The sequence below is a fragment of the Hyposmocoma kahamanoa genome, unplaced genomic scaffold (assembly GCF_003589595.1).
Source record: "Hyposmocoma kahamanoa isolate Upper Pololo Valley unplaced genomic scaffold, ASM358959v1 95, whole genome shotgun sequence".
In the NCBI taxonomy this organism is placed as follows: Eukaryota; Metazoa; Arthropoda; class Insecta; order Lepidoptera; family Cosmopterigidae; genus Hyposmocoma; species Hyposmocoma kahamanoa.
In genome coordinates this window covers 7,409,133-7,428,600 of record NW_020654972.1, presented here as the reverse complement: position 1 = coordinate 7,428,600, position 19,468 = coordinate 7,409,133, and the positions used below count along the sequence as shown (strand labels likewise).

General features: G+C 35.0%; 2 protein-coding genes across 2 annotated transcripts in view; one reads left to right on the top strand and one right to left on the bottom strand.

Moving 5' to 3' along the window:
* Positions 1-13: 13 nt before the first annotated feature.
* LOC113238132 (N-alpha-acetyltransferase 30-like) lies at positions 14-2,324 on the bottom strand. Its single transcript, XM_026474869.1, has 2 exons — positions 1,303-2,324; positions 14-568 (listed from the first exon to the last, which is right to left on the bottom strand). Exons 1-2 carry the CDS (start codon positions 2,035-2,037, stop codon positions 404-406), a joined length of 900 nt encoding a protein of 299 aa, XP_026330654.1. The 5' UTR covers positions 2,038-2,324; the 3' UTR covers positions 14-403.
* Positions 2,325-3,613: 1,289 nt separating this feature from the next.
* LOC113238316 (serine/threonine-protein kinase SIK2) overlaps positions 3,614-19,468 on the top strand; it is a 135,571-nt gene continuing 119,716 nt past the window's right edge. The window contains exon 1 of the mRNA XM_026475154.1: positions 3,614-4,227. Coding sequence (XP_026330939.1) covers positions 4,102-4,227 — 126 coding nt within the window. The 5' untranslated portion in view covers positions 3,614-4,101. The remainder of the gene's footprint in view (positions 4,228-19,468) is intronic.

Here is a 19,468-nt window from a genome sequence, read left to right as displayed (position 1 = left end):
AAAACTGTTTTATTGCAAACTTGATTTATAAGGATAAGAGTGATGGACAGATGAAAAATTAATTAACTACAGTTAATTCATCAAGGTTGTGTATTTTAGTTGAGATATTTTTATCTTAGGATTGAAATATAAAAAGAAATTGGAAAAAACATTTTCACTATGTAACAAATTTCAACACATAAATTAGGTAAATAAAACATATCACATGACTAAAATAATTGAAACAAACTAAACATTTGGCTAAAATTCACATGGCAGATTCAATAGAAGGTTATACCATTTCAACAACAGTACATAGTTTCATTTTATTTATAATAGTATTTGTAGTGTAAGCTGGAGGCCGATCAGCCTCAACAAATATATAACACAACATTGAGAATTTCTCATTAGTTAGCTACTTATTTCACCTTAGCCACAACTTCAATCGCAACGCATCTACGCCATTTAGGTAATAACGAAATAGACGCTTGTCACGAACAAAACCTAAATTCTCATAAAGCTTCAGAGCTGGTTTGTTTGTGATTTCAGTTTCTAACACCACCTCATCCGCATTGTCATTTATCATAGCCTGAAAAGAGAAAAAATATATTTAATACAAACTGAAAAATTTTAACATTCAAGAACTTAGAAGTTGGTAACAATTTAAGACCTTCAAGTAGTTAGTGGAGCTGGTACTAAATTTTGATATCAATGTTTGGATCGTGACCAGAAGTTAGTTCTGTCAAAACTAACTAGACAATACTAACAAGAAAACTATCTAGTGCATTTGAAATTACTACATTTAACAATTTTGGTTCTAATTTTGTCTAGTGTCATGAAAGGATTTGTATTTGGATCTGTGCATTTGAAACAAATTTTATAGCAGATTTAGCATTTACAAAGATGAACAAGTCAAAATGTGACTTTTCAGTTTCTGTGCTGAGGCTCCTCAATTATATTTATTAGCATTAAATTAATAACTTAATTATTTGTGAGATGCATTTTGTACAATCACTTCCTGCTGGCAACAAGGTGAGGATCTAGACCATAGTTTCCCAAAGTGGGCCCTACCACCCCTCAGTGGTGCTGAAGTGTCCTAGGAGCGCCTCGAAAGCTATTGGGGTCATTGAATCAGGGGACACCACTGCATTTGAAAAAAAATCTAAATTATTTATATAAACTACACCACATGTTTTTTTCCTAGTCATTTTTGTGTTAATGTAAAAAAATATGTGTTTTCAGTTATCATTTTTTGTGGTTACGTGTGGTTACTTGTTTTATTTTATACTGCGGCAAAGAAACTGAAGTTAAATATGACATCACCTGTATTGCTTTCCGAACAAGTCTAGAACCGATCTTTCTCTTCCTGTATTTTTCGTCAACGGCTAACATGGCTATGTAGCCTCTTTTCACCACCTGCCGATGCATATCTAACTTACAAACAATGGCACCAATGCACTTCCCTTTGTGCGATGCCAAAAAACAAAGCTTAGGCCAATTGTGTATAAAATATCTATATGTATAGATAGAGTAAGGTTCAGACAAATCTTTCTGTATAAGTCTCATTATTTCTGGCATTTGAAGTTCTGATTCATAGGATATTATATCGATATCATCTTGTGGCGATTGTTCTTGCGTGTCGAGGATATTTTCGAGGTTATTCGAGATAGCCCCACAGTCATGGCTGAGCTGCGCTCCAGGGGAGGTCGTCGTGGTGCTCTCACAATTTCTAGCAGTATCACTACACTGTACACTATTTACACAGTTTGCGACCTCACAGGATTCTTTCCCTTGTGCTTCGGACTGACCAACAGGACAGGAGTTAATAGGACTGTCATCACTCGCGTGATCGTTCGACCCATTTGTTAAACTATTGTTGATGTTGTTAATATGAAGAGTATTGGCTAATGCTTCAGTCAGCTTCGTCTGTTCCAATATGCTCATATCCTCAGACGTATCAGAAAGATCTTTGGCCTTTTTATTGTTTTTGTTTTTCGAGTTCGTACTTTTTTTACTGCACATGACATTCAGTTCGTTCTCGTCGGCAACTTGATTCATATTGACGAAGTTCTATCTATAGTATTTACACATCCACACAGGTATAAGCTCATATAAATTCCGCAATGCTTCTTCACGATTATACAAGCATCTTTTTCTTGTCAAAATTGTAGATGAGTATCACCGACATCTTGGTACAAAAGTATTACTTCGCAATAAAGTGATCTGACAGTACTTATGTGCGTCCTTATTTTAGAATAGAATTTTATTAACAAAATAACAGAATTCTAAACAAGAATTATGAAAATACCTATTGAAAATATTACAAATTTACGAAAAGTCCAAGGGCCTTCCACAATCACATTGCAAAGAATACAATGTTACCATATGTAAAAAAATATATGATTTTGGCATTTTTGGCAGGCGCTACGGTTGCATTCAAATTATGATATTTTTTGCCAATTTGTGATGTGGAGAGCTACACGTAATTGTTAGGTAATTTTATTTGTAAGTCAATGGGTAATTTACTTAAACTTTTAAATAGGGGAAATTTTTCCGGAAACATTCCCGAAAAATTGGAAAAAATAATTTGGGAGACTCATATCATGTTCTACGTTTAGAAATATCTTTTGAAGTTTTATTTAGCATGAATTATAAAATAAACTCATATAGAATTAATAAAACGAGGTTTTTATATATTTCACAACAGCGAAAAAATCTTCAATAACCACACCACCACCAATTGTGGTTGGTTCCATCGTTTTCGTTCAGTAACTTCCAATTTTGGCAAGTGCCAACGTCAAATATGGAAAAATAGAGAAAATATTGGAAAAATATCCGGAAAATATTTCTTTTTCTGGAAAATATGCTTTAAAAAAATGGAAATTTTTCAATGACTTGGATCACGGATTAAAAAACTAGCCACACCATACACAGTCGCGGGTATTTTTAAAACATAATAAAAAGAGAAGCGCAAGAAGTGGAAACGACTAAAATAAAGTGGTAGTACAGAAAATTTCGGCTTATGGCACACTAAATTTTAGGGAAATCCTATACGATTATGTTAGAATACTTATTTGACCAGAGATTCTTATAAGATGTCCGATTGCTACGTCACTCATCGTCATCGTTATTCAAAGGTTTTTGATATTCCTACGTTTAATTGATTTTATAATAAATAATAATACCCATTAAGGTGCTTTTTACTGTATTTTACAAAAAAGGGAAAGATTACAGTCCCGTAAAAGACGGTTGTAGCGTAGCTCTTAACGTAGCGCAAAGTCGGTCGTAGCGAAACGTGTAGCAAGACCCCCTCTGTGGTCTAATGCCAGACCAACAGAAATGAGTGACGGCATCGGCATTACTATCACTAACAGTATTTATTCTGTGACAAGTTCAGTAGTAATCTATATATAAATCTTAAAAACAAACACACGCGTAGGCTTTTCCGTCTTGTTAAAAACTGCTGACTGATTACGTCGACAAAGGATAAAGGTTATGTACACATTTCTGTGGAGTATACGTTTGTAGGGCATAGTGCGCTGGTGCTGACGTCACGGAGAAGCAACATGGCGGCTGAAAGAGCGCGCGTGCCGCGCGGCGGCAGGTATGGCTCGAGTACTCGAGTTCAGTACCCGGTTGACAGCCGGTGAGGCGGTTGTGGTGATATTATGTGCTCTGATCGTACATCGCGCACACCGCCTCTGCGGGATTTTATACTGTAAATAATTTTGTACACAAATACCTTGTTGTTATTTGATTAAACCGAAGTGCTAGATTGCTTTAGTTTCCCTTAAACTCTTTATAACTGTGCGTTTTTGTAAAAATCGAACCTTATGACTTATTCGATTTACTTTATGGAGATAACAAAAGGTTTTTGAGTGGTTTACCAGAGCTCCAGAATTTTGTAATTTAATGCGAGTTACCAAGTGATACTATGTGACGTTTAGATACTGTGTAATCTGTAGTTTGCTTTAAGTATGTGATTGGCAATGGCTAGACAAACAGTGTCACTACCTATAGTAGTATTGTAATGGAACTTGTATTATGTCACTGTAACACTAGAAGTCCTAGGATTGATGAGGTGATTTTATTCTGTGAAACATTTTGGTGATAAATCAAACAATGGCGGAACGCGATCGTCCAGCGAAAACCCCTATTAGGGTGGGCTTTTATGACATCGAAAGGACCATCGGCAAGGGAAATTTTGCCGTCGTTAAATTAGCACGACATCGAATAATGAAGACTGAGGTAAGGAACACTTATATTCAGTAACTACTGATCCAGTTATGTATTTCATTATTTCCTTACTTAATACCGACTTTTTTTATACTTATTTAGTTTATAATCTTGTTTTCGCAAATATTATATTGAATAAAACTATTATTAAATTATTTATCTTCTTAAATTATTCCTGTTTATCATTAAAGCCACTAAGTGCTTTCATTAATTAGGTGGTGTACTCTTACGTTGCCATGACATCATAAATTAAAAGAGACAATTATTTATATATTACTTATAATTCTGGCTTGTATAATTAAATAGTCTTAAACCCTAAACTCGTAAAGTCAGATGGGTAAAAATAAGTCAAACTACACTTTTCAAGTTTCGAAAGTGCAAACTTAATAAAAAAGGTATAAAGTACAATGCCAGGTTCTATGCAGAAACTTAGATCTTATTTTGAAAAGCCATTGATTTGGTAATACAACAACGCGACAGCAAAAGTACGAAACATACAATAAACTGTCAATTAAGTTCGCGCATAATATTGGATCCTACTCTCGTGCTAGAAAAGACGTCTTTAGAAATTTAGAAAAAAAACATGGCGGACGTATATTACAAATAATTTTGGTATACTTAGAATCTCACAACGGGGATAAATCAACATTATCAACAACCAGCGATTAACATGCAACGAGTGGTCGGACGCAGTAGATCGGGCAAATTGACATCAATTTTACTTTTGATTAAGACATAATTTTAGCACCTCATTTTTTTCCGGGGATGTGTATTGTTACTTTTAATTATTTCAAGCACGACAGATTTAACACCTTTTGTACAAATTTCGTTTTTTTTTCCATCCTCTAAGAAATTTCTTATTATTGTTGGCTTTAGAGCAGAACTTTTGAGCCACTTACAGACAATAGAGATTTTTGTGACATTTTCTATATACTAGACTCTTTAATGCTTAGACTATGGAAACTATTTTTTTTCCATTCTCTAATTTTTAATGCGACATTATTTCGAAATCGAGAAAGCAGCATCGCAAAGAGTCGCAGCGCAGCAATCAGCGCAGATAAATATCACGAAATTAAAGACTTGTTAACTATGATGAGAAAAATCATAAATATTATTAAATACAACAATTTAATCGTAAAATAAGTTTCTGAATAATTAACGGTCGTTTGTAACTATAAATAAGGCAAGAGGTTTATGTTATGAAATCGTATTCACGTGTTGAGAAGCACACCGACATTCCAATCATTGGGGACATAGTCGATAACGATGTAAATCAAAATAACTATTTTTAAAACTATCTAATCACCAAATGTATAGGAATAAACTGGTTTAGGTATATTACTTCAATAGGTATTAATGATTATTATTCGTATTAATGATTATTGTAATTTAAACAGTTTGTAGTTGGTTTGTAGCGTCGAAAGAATAAGAGTTCTTTGTCGTTATTTTATACATTTAATTTTTTTTTGTTTTGAAATTTTCAATGAACTTGCGTATCCTGTTAGTTGACAAAAAAAAGAAAAACAAGGTGTTCATGGGTCAATCAACTTTTACTTGTCCGACGACCAACTCATTGTGTCCCAGACAAAGTGAGACCACTAACAAGAATTCTTTAAAACTATAATTGTTTTATGTATAGTTTTCTTAAAATGAATACTAAAATAAATATATCATTAACCAAAATCTTTACTAAATATTCAAATTTATCCATTATTTAATGGTTGTCCGAGTGACCCAAAACTTCGATCCATAGTATTAACGTTTGTCCCCAAGTAAAGTCGCACCATGGTATTTCATGCCACGAAAAAAATCAATATCCAGCAGGTATTTGTAATTACATATTTAAACATTATGATTATAACTGTTGTCAAAAAAACGTATCGATATTTTTTATTTTATCCATTTTAGGATTTTTTTGCATTAAGTTTTTGTCCCCGTAAAATCTTACGTGGCTTAAGTCTATCGGACAACCGGTAAAAAGTTCTAGCAACAATACAGAGATGGCGCGATAGCTATAATGACAAAAAGCTATTTATACCAGTAAGCGAATAGACTTAGTCGCCATCTTAATTTCGGCGAAACCGTGGCGTCAGTTGATCGAGGTCCGAGTTCGAACGTGGGTGTGTTTATTGCGTGTCCCCCGGACCACCACAAGAAATAGGTAAATAGATTGTTATATTATATTAAATTATAGTGCAACAGATTGTATTTACTCTTGATTTTATTGTAAGAGTGATATAAAAGACACAAAACCTCACTTCTTGCTCAGGTAGCTTAAATTTTAAAAAAAGTCCCTTGGACAACCTGTCGTCTGGACAACCAAATTGGTTGTCCATGGGACATGATTGGTTTTCCGTAGGACCAATTCGTGCAGTTTGATTCTTTGTATAATAAAACTACAAATTTTATTAATTTTCCTGGCTTTACATGTTTAAAATAGTTGTTGTATATGATTTTTGTTATTTATTTTATAGAATGGGAATGTCTGAAAAAGAAAAATCGAGACGCTATAGAGAAAAACTCAAAGCGGGCCAGAAAAATATGCTGAACGAAAAAGAAGAAAGAGAGAAAGCTATCATAAGAACAAAAAATTGATTTCAAATATGCAGCCGAGCGAACAAAAACATTGCAGGACTATTTGGAAATTGCGAAAACAAGAACAAAGAAAACGAATTAAAACAATTGAAAACGTACTTGCCGTTACACCTCCAAGCTCCCCGTCCATTCTGCAGGAAATAAATATACCCCTAGCCCTAAATGTACCCACTCCGCTTCCAAGTCCCGATGTGTTTTCAAATCATAAAAATAAAGAAAACGGAAGAAAAAGGGTTCGTCGAGATAGAACTAAATTATATAAAGAAAACTTACGATTACTAAGCGAAGCTCAGATGTGGAAGAAAAAATATGAAAAATATAAAAAGAGAGCTGCTCGCAAGGAAAAAGAAATACGTAAGATTAAAGAAAAAGAGTCAGAAGAAATAAATGCAGGTATAAGTACTGAAGGATACCACAACAAATATAAAACTTTAACAAATACCATTAGAGAAAGATATAAAAAAATTAAAATCCGAAAAGAGAAAACAATATTGAAAAATATTTTTAAAGACATAAATGCATCTGAAAAGAATAAAATCATAAAAGAGGGTTTAGGTTTACAAGGAAGAATGAGAACAACTAAAAGTGCATGCAGTGGAAATACGGTCCTGAAAAATAAGATAGCATGTTTTTTCCAAAGAGATGATGTGTCAAGAAATACTGCCGGCAAAAAAGAGACCGTTACCAAAAGCAAAGAGAAAGCACAGAAACGGTTCCTCTTGGACTCCATGAAAAACCTATTTAAAGCGTTTAGGTCCGAGAATCCGGATATCAAATGTTCCTACTACTATTTCACTAAACATCGACCCTTCTATATAGTTAGACCAACTGTGGATGGCAGGGATATGTGTCTCTGTAGAACACACACAAATGCAGCAGTTAAAATAAAAGCTTTAAAAAATAGAAAAGTAATCGATAGCACTAACCTAAGTACACTGATTTTGGAAACTGTGACATTAATAAACATGATTGCATGTTAGGGATTTGTGAAGACTGTAAGAATAAAAAAATCAAAATAAACGTAGATGCTGTTAAAGATAAAATATTAGGTGAATCAAATATAAACGGTAATTTTTAAAATTATATTTATTGAATAATATTATACAAAAACTATACCTTCAACATTTTTCAATATAGTCTCCTGCATTATCTACACACTTCTGCCACCGATTTGGAAGCTTGAATATTCCTTCTTCATAAAAAGATTGAGGGCGAGTTGTCAACCAATCGCGCACGTGCTTCTCGACATCGTCATTGCTTTCAAATCGTTTTCCTCCAAGTGATTCTTTCAAGGGCGCAAACAAAAAGTAGTCGCAAGGGGACAAGTCTGGACTGTAAGGAGGGTGTTCGAGAGTTTCCCAGCCCATTTCTTCCAATTTATCCCTTGTCAACAATGCGGTGTGAGGCCTTGCGTTGTCATGGAGAAGGATGACATCTCTAATGGGCACACCTCTTCTTTTGTTCCGGTAACTGGTTTTTGCCGACTGTAGGACCTGGCAGTAGTAAGCTGCATTCACTGTTCGTTGATCGTGAAGAAAATCAATGAGTAGAACTCCCCTTGAGTCAAAAAAAATTGTTGCAAGAACTTTTTCGTCTGAGAGACGAGTTTTGGCTTTCACTGGGCAGCCTTCATCCTTCCTTCGCCACTCCTTACTTGCCATTTTCGATTCGGGAGTGTAATGGTGGACCCACGTCTCATCACATGTGACGATGCGCCTCAAAAAATCTTCACCTTCTTCTTGAAATCGATGCAGAAGTCTCCCAGCGATCACCGACCTGACCTGTTTTTGATTTCCGGTCAACAACCTCGGAACCCATCGAGCACTAATCTTTCGGAAGCCAAGGTGGTCTGTGATTGCAGACTGAACACTCCCGTAGCTGATACCAATTTCCGACGAGATTTCTTGAACAGTTAACCGGCGATCACCTTCAATAAGCTCTCGAACGGCACTAATGTTTTCATCTGTAAGACTTGACCTTGGGCGTCGACGGTGACTTTCGTTTTCCACACGTTCTCGTCCATCCCGAAATTCTCTGGCCCACGTATACACTCGATTCTGAGACAGAGTAGTGTCCCCAAACTGTGCCCGCAAACGAGTAAAAATTTCCGAAGGTTTAACATCTTCATTTGCTAAAAATTTTATGACGATGCGTTGCGCAACAGATGGATGTACCTCTTGCTCGGTCATGGCTGTACTGACGGCAGAACACAACACTGCTGCGAGGTAAGCTGTTACCCCCACTCCTATTAAACAAAACAACAACAACAACACCGCCACATCAGGTCCGAACGTATTTGGTACAGTCAACAGTAAAATTACCGTTTATATTTGATTCACCCTCGTACAATGGTTTGAGTGGGTGAGAGAAATGGAAACCTACCTGAAAGAAGGGACAAAAATGAAAACTGTCAAGAACGTAAAAAAACTGATGGAAGACACAGTAGAAAACAAGGTAAGGGATTTTGAAGAAGAAATGAAAACTCTAAAGAAACATGTTTTTAATATGAAAACCCAGTACAGGAATTTTCGACAAAGTGTTGATGAGATCCGTTCAAATGAAGCTGTGATTTTAGTCGATCGTTCCATACGTATGCATGCATTGCACAAAGCGACATTGAAGAGGACGGCGAAATCAAAGTGGTATTCTTGAAGTGCGTAAAAGGCGGAAAACTGTTTGTTACAGATGAGAAAGATGTATCATACATAGCGTATGAAGATATAATTAGGAAACTTGATTGTCCAGAAGTACAAGCCAAAAGAGGGGTTGATTACTATAAATTTTTAAATAATATTAATGTTTTTGAAAAATAAGTTTCTTAACGTACACCTATTGATCTCTATTATGCATAAGAAAAAAGAACTATGATAGATTTTTAAGTAAATGTTATTATTAAACTTCAGTACCTGGATATAGTAGTCCGTAATGATTGTATCAATGTGACTGTTTTTTAAAGACTGCAAAGTTTAGTTTGCGTAGAGTAAGTTATTTAAATTATTATTGTTTTTAGCGACGTTGATTATCTTCGAAGTTAGTTTTAATATTATTGATAGCGTTGATTTCATTGCTTCTTATTGTTCTGTTAAAAAGTCTGTTATTATTTTGTTTGACAAGTTTATTGTTTCATGTCTAATTGCTTCTTCATTGCAATGGACTATTGCGCACAATGTTTTCCGTAGTGATAGTTTTAACGAGACTGTTTATTAAAATCTCAAAGCGTTCTTTGCTTACTCTAAGTTGTGTAGTTGATTATAAGACTAATTGTTTTAAGGATGTTGATTGCTTCTTAAGCACTTAAAAACTTCTATTATTATTTTATGCAAGTCGTACTTTGGTTTGTATTAATTTTTAACGTAAATTTTTCTTTTTGTTCCTTATCAATATTCATTTGAAATAACACAAAATTAGAAGTTAATAATTAGCATTAGAAGTTAATATTTCCTTTGGACAACCAAACATGTCTATTGGACAACCCGATTGTCCCCATGTTTAACAATAACATTATCCATCTTTTTTTTTATAAAGCACAAAAATTTTCAGTAAGCTTTAAGAGATAAATAGCAAAGTATGAAAAAAATTTGTTTGTTATTTTTTTATAACAAATAATGTTCGATTTACTATTTTAGTGAATAATTCCACTGAGTGATAGGACAATCGTTGTCCAAGAGACACTGTTAATGGTGATATTTCTGAAGTTATGTAACATACCGCTCCAACAAATATAAAAAGTTATAATCTATTACATATTTCATAAAACTGAAGTGTTGGTTTTAATTTTAAATAAAGTTTACATGATTAAAAAATATATTCAACTAGTGGTACAGGGGACAGATGCTATTGGGTACCTTCGGATTTTTAAGTCAAAAATTATATTTTTTTTGACGATAAGTGCACTGCTAATCGCGGAATCCTATAAAAGAATGAATTACCTAGCGTATAAAATAATAATGTGTATTAAAATCTTCAATCAAATTAAAATTAAAAATTTCATGAACCAGGACACTTAAAAGTTGATTGACCCTCATAATATTCTAATGCAAATGAAATTAATTTTTCGGATCTATATTTCTGTACCTCCGGTGTAAAACGGTTTAACTCGGGTTTATCCAAAATGTGGATTTTGATGCGTGTTTTTCGTAATGCTACATCGTTTGTTTTGACACTTGTGGTTATGCGATCATTGGCTGCGAAGATAACGATTGTGCAAAGGGATTAATGTTAGCAAAAATTTGCAAGTGATTTGTTCAAAATGGTTTTTTTTTAATTTATCTCACAAGCAATAGCGACATTCGCAAATCGTATATTTTAATTATGGTTAACGTCTACTTTTACTTGTATGAACAAAAGAGTGTCGGTGTAAAGAGATGAAACTATACATATTTTGTTTTATAATACCGGCCTAATATTGTGTAAAGCGGTAAAAAATATGTTGTATCGATACCCGCAAACAATTTTAAGAGCGTGAATTTGTGTAAAACGGTACTCTTTTACTTTGATCACTTTTTGATAACTTTTTGATTTCTTTAGATAAACTCTACTTTAACCATTTTATACATTTCCATTTTTTGTGTAAAGGGATATAAACTATTTCTGTAAGCCAATATCTCTGTCACTTTTGCAAAATACAGGTTCATTTCACAATTAACTTATTACTTACCCTTTAGTCTATCTGAAAAGATTTGAAAAAATACTTTTTTTTGTGAATGAGTGAGAAAAAAATTGATTCAAAACGCGTTTTCGCTTTCATGTAAAGTAGCATTCTCTCTCTCTCTTTCCCTCTCTCCCCCCTCTCTTTCTCTCCCCCCCTCTCTCTCTTCCTTTCTCTCTCTTTCCCTTTACAGGACCCATGGTCACTACTGATTTTATTATCTTGTCAAATACGTACAAGCAACACGCTATATCCCAATATACTTACTCTTATACTTACCTAAATAATATTTACATATCATGTATTATGAACATTTATTCGTTAATCGTTACGCAATATGAAACAAGCGGTCTGAATTTTATCTGCATAATAAGAATTATGTCTTCGTATTTATTTACTGAACGCGTTTATCATTGTTCTTATGAATTTGTCCTTATGAATCGATAACTTATTTTTTTCTTCGTGTAACCTATGTATGTAATGTAGATCATTGTTTAGATCTTGCAATGTGTCACCGAAGACTAATAACCTTAGGGCGCGTTCCCATTACGTCGTGACGACAGATAGTCGCGCAGTTTAAAGTATCGTGGCCTGTATATTTAAATGAAGTTGTTCACATAGTACAACAAAGATTAACTGTCGTCCACGACTTTTGTGTCGTAACGACGGCAGATTGTAGTGACAATGGGAAGAGCTAGAACGACAGTTGTCTGACGATAAATAAAAGGTCAATAAAAATATGACGACAGATAATCGGAATTTCGAACGATTCTGTCGTGCAAACGATAAGGCGGCTGCCGTGAACTGATAAACTGTCGTCACGTTCTAGTGGAAACAGCTAGACACGACAGTTGTTCAACGATAAAATAAACGTCCACGACAGATAGTCGTGATATGGGAACAGAAAATAAAACGTTACGACATAATGGAACGCGCCCTAAAGGTTACATTTCTTAACACAGGCCGCACCAATTTATCACAAAATAGAAACATGTAAGTTGGTTTTTGACTTTCTTAAGCGTAAATTAGGCTCAATCAAGCGGTTATTAAGACGGTATTATGTCTTCTTAATGTTGCTGTAACTGCGTAGTTAAGTTTAAATAGCGTCTAAACAGTAGTTAAATTAATCTACAAGCACATTTAGACATGTTAGAGAGTGTGGCAACGGAAATGGGTCGATGGCCAAGTACCAAATATCGTCTTGAATGACTCACAGCAATTTAAACGGACAAGAACTCAAAGTTTCTGATGTTATATTTGCAATTTATTAAGTGAATTCATGTAAGCAGCCGATTGTTTATTTAGAAACAGAATGAATGTGACGCATCAAAGGCGAAGGCATTACACGAGGACGCCACGTTGAATGAATGCACCGAAATAACAGACCGGGCGCCCTCGGCCTTCGTCGGCGTCTGTGTTCGATGCGTTGATGGAATGCATTACCGCACGTCTCTGCCACTGGCAGACAAGAATTTGGTTCAACGGAGGTATTCATTTCAATAAAGAGAAACCTAATTGCGTGGGCCTTGCTCCGTTTTAGCGAGTGTTGTAATGCTTCGTACAGGTACATGTTTCTAATGCATATGCGTATCATAAGGAAACGTACTAAGTAATTAAGGAAGGTGAAATCTTTTAAATTTTTTCTACGTACATGAATGGGATTTTTGATCTAACACTTGCACGTCAATTATTATTATGTATTTAGTATATATTTCACTGTTATTTACGTTAATTCTACTGCTACTTCCCTGGACAAACTTTTTCGCAAGGAGCTCTACTGCTACTACCGTAATATCACCTTTTGTTGACAAACAAAGTTTGTAAGTTTATTTAAAATAAATATAATTTAAAAATATTTATAATAACGTATATGTCTTATAAAATAAATAAACTTGTAACGTTCCGTTACAATGTACTTAGTCAGATCTCTGTGTGACAAGATGAAGTTAATAAATCTCAGTGTAACAAATTTATGCTCACAGTTTCGTGGTTCAAAATTTGTTATCATTATTAAAGCTAAAACGTTACGCAATAAGAATTCTATAACTTGAGATCGAGAGAAGTTAGAATACAAAATATTCAGTAGACAAAAGGGTATCACATGTTTTAAGCTACTTCATCATCACTCCTTGACACGAGTTTCTTCTAAGGAGGAGAATAATGGAGGAGGATTTGGGCCATAGTCCGCCATGCTTATTGGAGACCGTTCCTACAGAGTCTTCCAGAGGTGCCATCACCTACCGGAGGTCGGCGATCATTAGGGCTATCTGTATTTTAGCACAGCTGCATGGAACAAGGATCTTGTGCTCATGTTGAACCATGTCCGGAGTTTCTTAAACCACGAAGTACGCCTTCTTCCAGGTGGTCGCTTTCCCTGTATCTTTCCTTACATAATTAGTCAGAGTAGGTCGTACTTACCATTACGCATTATTTGTAGTTTGCGTTTTTTTGACAGTACTCAAGACCTCTAATTTCTTATTCACCATGTGCAATACTCTTTCATTGGGTACTCTATCCGTCCACGATATTTTCAAAATTCTTCTGTAGACCCACATTTCAAAATAGGTACCGTAATATGTAGACAAAAGGTGATTTACAAAAGTTATGGCAAGTTAATTCATCATATAATCTGAAAATTGTTGTGAATCGAGTGTATAATCAGCGGAGCGGGCTTCGCAGACACGTCCAGAAATATCGCAGCATCGACCTTGCCCAGAGCACGCATCACGGTGTTTTTATTCTTCCACATTTTTTTGACGCGCACGTTAACTTCGAGCCAAGGTGACGGTCATCCAATCCATTGGCACCTATTTTGGTAGGTTTTCCCCGGCCTCTCATGTCAACTCTGATCTTGACTCACCGTGGATAAGAACAAATGTAAACATTTACTTTTTACACAGGACCTACATACGAGCTACGCATTGATTTTTCTTTTTTATTGTCATGGATGATGCAACAATAGAAATCAAGTTGACGTGATTGATGTAACACGACGAATCCGTATCTCAGGTGGGCAGTCTCGAACGACGATGCATTATTATGTGTGAGCATGAAAACAATTGTCACACGTAATTATGACGCATGACGATAATTACAACAGTCCCTTGGTTTTTTGACACGAAGTAGGAATAGGCCTTAGAGGATGGAAAAAAATTAGTTTCCATAGTCTAAGGAATAGACATTTTCTCCAATCGTTTATGCCTCAGACTGTCAAAGAGAGTCAGACGAGAGACACGTGATCTGGACGTATAAAGTCAGATCATATTTTGCCAGGAAATCGCGCCGTATGGCACGCGTTCCGTTTACATTGAGCTCGAAAAATGTGCGCTTGACGCAAATGCGTTATCTATTTTGGAGTTCTGCGTCAGCGGCTCGTGTTATCTCCGCTCTGCAGTCTGGCGGTCACCGTCAATGGCGTCTTTAACACTTTACTTGAGAAACTTTCATCCTGCATTACATTTGGCAAACTTGGCGCTATACGTGTTAACGTGAATATTTCCACCAATAATATTGGCGAACTTCCTGATTACGTCTTAAACAAAGGCCATAATAACGGTTACTTCGACGGTGAAGTAGCATGTGTTTATCGAGAGATACCTAATCCGAAGCGATAACATTTGATAACGAGTAGACATGTTGTTTGCTCTCGACAGTTATCTCCATTCGTGACGTCAATCGATCGTACTGTATGCCAATGCACTGAAAAAATAGCACGTAATTATATTGACATTTCCCAATTTGCTTGATAAAGGATCATATTTACAGTACATTATCTTCAGTTTATCCAACGTACTTATTTTCTTTATTTTTATGTCGATCTCTTATAACTTTGTAAGTCTTATAACGTCTACGAATAAGTAGCTTTGTGAATGTTTTTTTTAGTTACCTGTCGCTAATGACGAAAGCTAAACAGTTAGAGGATGCTAAACAGCGTGATGACATCTGACCCTCCATCAGTTTACGGTGACAGTTGTCGCTAGCGACCGCGTAAATTATTTCACAATTTTGTATGGCAAATTCATTATGCAGCGCCCCTAGCGGTTACGAGGAGAAGTAACATTTTGTATACAAATATTTTACGCTGTCGCTTGCGAGAACTGTTACAGTAAACTCATGGTAGAGGCACTGCACATCGAAGAAGGTTCACAGCCTTTGGAAAAGTCTCCAATATTACCCTCCTCCATTATTACCCTTAGAAGAACCTCGTGTACAGGAGTGATGATGAAATAACAATGGTGATACCCTTTTTGTATACTGAAGGCAGGTGTTTTGACTTCTCTCGATCTCAAGTTATATTCTTATCGCGTTACATTTTAGCTTTATAATGGTAATAAATCTTGGACCACGAAACTGTGTGCATAAATTTGTTACACTGAGATTTATTAAATTCATCTTGTCACATATAGATCTGACGAAGTAGATGAGTGGATTGTAACGGAACGTTACACGTTTATTTATTTAAAAGACATTACACGTATCATAAATATTAAATGGTATTTATTTTAAATAAACTCACCAACTTTAAAAAAAAAATTAACATTTAGGAAAATTATTACTTTGCGAGAATAACAATTCACAATGTTGTCTTTTCTTGCTTTGCTCTACGGACCGTAGCCTAGGACCATGGAATATCTTAAAAAAAGTGTAGCGTTCTGATACAATATCTTACAATTTCGAGATTATCTCTACGTTATGGGACCCTGTATCGCGGGTGCCATGGAAGCACACATTGATGAGCACAAATTATTGGGTGTAGTTTCTTTTCTTTCTCACGAGAGAAATAGATATATCGGCCATACAATTATTATACCCAGCCCGGGAATCGAATCTGGGACCTCTACGTGACAGACCAGCATGGTAACCGTTCAGCCACGGAGGCAGATAAGTAAATATAAATATAATTTGAATATATAAATATATATATAAAATATCCTTCCAAATTATTTTTCCTTTCCATTGTTTTTCGTGTATAACTTTCCCGCTCCGTTCTGTTTTTCAGTGTCGCAAACGCAAACTGCGAAGTGCCACAGAAACAAAACAAAAAAATGCCTTCATTTGTGAAATGTCACAACGAGATAGATATTCTTCATATTCTTAGACTTTTCCATCCTCTGTAGATATTAGATAAATATCATAGTCCATTATTCTGTTAGAGTGATAGAAAACAAATCTCTGTGACAAGTTATTGCACAATGATTAATCACAAAATATTTAATACTGAAAACTTGTTTTACTGTCTCACCGCATTTATGGTACAGCTTCCACAAAAAAGAAATAATACAGAATTAGGAAGTATCCCACTGTGTTCTCTAGTGAAGATTACTTAGTAATCGTTTTTTTTACATCTTAACGACTAGGAACACAGAGTAAGCAAATACTTATCGACATGAATAAATAATACGCCACAAAACAAATGCGAAAGAATACCTAATTGGAGAAACCAGAAAGCTTGTTACTTTAGGTCAAACAGATGATAGTCATCGTCCTATAGACTCGATATTACTGAGTCACATTGTCGTCATTGAAATTACGTTAACCTCTTAATTTTTTTTTTGCGGCTCTATTTTTTTGGACACTGGTAGAACGGAAAAAGTTTTTCAAAATCTTAATATTAGATGCGTGATTATCCTAATGACAGGTTGCTTTACCAAGATATGAGTTTTTTAACCGATTTGAAAAAAAGAGGAGGTTCTCAGTTCGACTGTTTCTTGTTTTTTTTTTGAATGTATGTATTTCTTACCTATTGCCATGAAAACTGCGCTTGCCCAAACTCTTCTTCTTCCAATTCTTGATTATGCTGATGCCGGCTATCTGAATTTAACCGAAGAACAGCTCAACAAGCTCGAACGTCTACAAAACTTTTGCATCCGTTTCATTTATGGTCTGAGGAAATTTGATCAAGTTTCCATTTATCGCTAGGAGCTGAAGTGGATACCCATTAGACTTCGCCGGAATGCTCATATCCTTAATCTTCTTTATGGCATCTTATTCATTCCTCACAAGACACCTTACCTTAAGGAGCGATTTGAATTCGCCCATCAATCCAACCCCCGACCTCTGCGCTCTTCTTCAACTCTCCAACTTAAGATGCCATTGCATATCTCCCAGTATTACGACAAGTCCTTTACTGTTCAGGCTATTCGTTTGTGGAACGCTTTACCTTTGTTTATTCAACAAGCGAAATCATTGAATATATCCAAAAATATGGTAAAAATACACTACCTTAATTTAGTGTGACTTGGACTGCTTAGGTAGTTTTATGTTTTGAAATTACGTTTTAGAAATTTTATATATATAGGTATAAGAATATATAGTAGTTTACGATATTCATATATATGTATTGGTTTTATTACTTATTTATAAATATATGTTTATTTGCATTTATTCATCAATTTTTATCTGTTGATTAGTAATTCCTCATACACCGTCGTCTTTTTCCTGTGAATTATATAATTACTTCCATCCAAAGGTTGTCTGGCAGAAATCGCTTGAAGCGATAAGACCGCCCATTGTACCACCGCTTATTTTTAATTTAATTGTATTGTATTTGTTTCCTTTTTTGGTGTACAATAAAGAATTTTTGTATTTGTATTGTATTGTATTGTTACGTGAACCCATTTTGATGATTCTTTTTTTTGTTGGAAATAGTGGTTCCATTTGAATTTGAAGAAAATGTTCCACCTCTAAGGGTGGCAAACTAGGGGATGAATGACTTTTGAGGTCGGTTTTTTTAGTACTCTGTACTGAGATGATTATTTTCCCGGTATTTTGGAACGATGCTCCATTGTGTCGGGTTGACACTACGTTCCGGGTTTTCGAAGAGCTTTAAGGGCATTAACCCATATGCTCTAATCTCCTCATTATGTTCTTGTTTACCTTTATAGCAAGTGGAAATCCAGGGCATTGTTCAAGCTTCACCACAAAACAACAAGTTTGAGCAATAAGTGACTTGTACTTAAGAGTACACAAGACAGTTTGCGAGTGCTGTTAGTCAAAGTTTTGGTTCCGCTGTAACTTGTACGCGGTGGTATTTAATTGGACGCTGATGTAAATTGCGGAGAGCGTTTAATCCAAAGTTTAATGATGCCGTATCAGTGCAGTCTATTGTATCAACGAACGGAGGATTTACCGTACTTACCATGTCGGGCAAGTGGATTTGGAATATCAATAGTACAGCTACAATGCCACGAAAATGTATAAGTACTTATTTAGTAAATACTTAGGTAAACAGTGTTGAGACTTAAATCTGCTAATATTAATTCATGTCAGTTGTGTGTCTATAGTGTCAATGGCAGGATTTTGCAAGTTTGGTATTTAAGATGCCAGATAATGTGCGAAGTTCACCATGAAAGAATTCGTTCACATTTCTCCTGAAAACGTGTCTTGTTGAGCAATCACCCTACACGTTTGATTAGAGTATTATGTGATGCTATTAATTTATTGTTAGTAATTTGACGTAATTGTAATGTAACTATCGAGTTCTTAGGTTTTCGCGATTGTTACACATAGGAAATGAAACTATTTTTCCGGATTTAAATCGCGTATATTTGTTTTTTCAAACAAACAAGGGTTTGTAATAGTTTGTAAAAGGTTTGTAATGTAACTGATAATATTTTTATTTTTATTTTTTTTTATTATTGTTTTTGTGTAGCTTATTTTTATCATTATTTTAATAAATTACTATAATATTTAATTTTCGTATTAATTATTTCTTGTAAATATATTTCATTATTCGTTATTGTAAATTTTTTGTGACTTGTAACTTTTTTGTTATCAATAAATGAAAGACTATGGCTAGCCATCGAGTTACTATTCAACTCCTGTCGCGAACGCAATAGGATTTTTGTAACTTAATGTAATTTTCAAAGGCACATTACGTACGCCGGGTGTTCTATTTTGAACTAGTCAACTAACACCACATACATATTATTTCATCCCTTCCACAAATTTAACAAATGTTTTTGTACGAACTAACAAAGGTTGACCTTTGGTAAAGGACGTTCACTTTTG

Excerpts from the sequence above, each read along its gene's own strand:
- LOC113238132 (XM_026474869.1), bottom strand. The coding sequence starts at position 2,037 with ATGAATCAAGTTGCCGACGAGAACGAACTGAATGTCATGTGCAGTAAA. Across the intron at positions 569-1,302 it reads TTGTTCGGAAAGCAATACAG|GCTATGATAAATGACAATGC; the intron begins GTGATGTCATAT and ends TTCTCTTTTCAG.